The sequence below is a fragment of the Poecilia reticulata genome, linkage group LG16, assembly GCF_000633615.1.
Source record: "Poecilia reticulata strain Guanapo linkage group LG16, Guppy_female_1.0+MT, whole genome shotgun sequence".
Classification (NCBI taxonomy): Eukaryota; Metazoa; Chordata; class Actinopteri; order Cyprinodontiformes; family Poeciliidae; genus Poecilia; species Poecilia reticulata.
In genome coordinates this window covers 548,914-550,444 of record NC_024346.1, presented here as the reverse complement: position 1 = coordinate 550,444, position 1,531 = coordinate 548,914, and the positions used below count along the sequence as shown (strand labels likewise).

Genomic DNA, 1,531 nt, shown 5'->3' with positions numbered 1-1,531 from the left:
ACACAGGAAGTCCTCAAAGAACAGGAAGCAGGCTTCCAGGCCTCTTCCTGTTTGCCAGATGAACTTTGACCTCTGTCACTTTTCCCCCTGATGACGGGTCCAAATCGGAGCCCCACAGGAAGGAACCGGCTGGTTCAGCAGAACCAGAACCGGGTCGGTCTGTCAGAAAGTGAATCCAGAGTCACAGACAGAAATGTATTCCTAGACTTCCTGTAATCTGGATTAATCTGTTCACAGGAGGTTCAGTGGAATCACTCAATCGGGTTTGAAATGGATCGGATTAAACCGGTTCTCAGCAGGTTTCCTGAACCTGGTTCAGACTAGTTTATATCGGGTCTAAACCGGGTTCAAACCAGACTTGAACCTGATCTAGATTCAGCCTGGTGGAGCTGAGGTTTGAACTTGGTCCAACCTGGTTTGGAACTGGTCTGATCCGGTTCTGATCCCGGTCCGTTTGGGATTGAATCCATAGCCGTGTTGCCTCTTCAGGATTCTCAGGGTTTATGATTTTGATAAAACTGTTTCCACCGAGGCTTTAACCCTCTGCTGGTGCCCTCTGACCTCTGACCCTGCAGTGAAGGCCATTCAGGAGGCATGACGGATGAGAAATGTCCCCAGCTGGTGGACTACTTCGTGGTGGCGGGCCTGGACCCCGCCGGGCCCTGGAGGTCCCTGGACGAAGACGGCCGGGCCTCCTCCTCCTCTTCGTCCTCCTCTTCATCACCGGCGGCGGCGGCGGTCCGGGCGGCGGAGCCGGTGACGGACCTGGCGGTGATCGCTCGCGGTCTGGGGGAGGAAGTGCCAGAAGGGTTCACCTGCATAGAGAAGACCCTGGGGGGCCACTCGGCCGAGCTGAGCGCCGGGCTCATCAACAACCCACACCTGTACCTGTGCTACCGCCGGGGGCGGGACAAGCCACCGGTCCTGGACCTGGGGTGAGTCACCGCACTGGTTCTGGTTCTGAACTAGTTCATTAGATTTAAAGGAACAGCGCAGCTTTGCTGCCACCTAGTGGTCTTTAAAGGGAACTACGACTAGTTATAGAAATAGACCTTATTTGGGAAACATTCATCTCGGATGTAAAAACAATACAGTAATAATACTGTAGGTTATTTAGCTTTTATAAATTTTAATAAAATATTTTCGCAGGAAAGTCGCCATGTTTGTCACACTGCAATGCATTCTGGGTAAATGACGGGTAAAGGTCCAAATGTGATGAGTATCGTTATTAGCCTTTTTCATTTGAACCGGAGCGCGTTGAAATGGATCAGAACCAGAAATAACAAGAGGTGATGAAGAGGAGGAGCAAACAGAGGAAGAGTTGGCCGTAGCAGCTGCTGCTGCCTTTAGCTTCATAATGAAGCCATGAATGAGACTCACCACCTCCTCTGGTCACTGTGTGATCCGGTAAGCACGTCTGTAGCTCTGGGTCCAGTTAGGCAACAGCTGTTATTGGTGGGTTTTTCACATTCAGTACCGGTGATCCAGATCCGTTAGCATTTCCGGCACCAATAGCTCCATTAGCATTTCC

The 1,531-nt window shown here is 51.3% G+C and overlaps 1 protein-coding gene across 1 annotated transcript in view; it reads left to right on the top strand.

Annotated features, from left to right (window-relative positions):
* The window catches only part of dennd4b (DENN/MADD domain containing 4B), a 24,282-nt gene that overhangs the window by 5,729 nt on the left and 17,022 nt on the right, over positions 1–1,531 (top strand). The window contains 1 exon segment of the mRNA XM_008430618.2: positions 576–935. Coding sequence (XP_008428840.1) covers positions 576–935 — 360 coding nt within the window.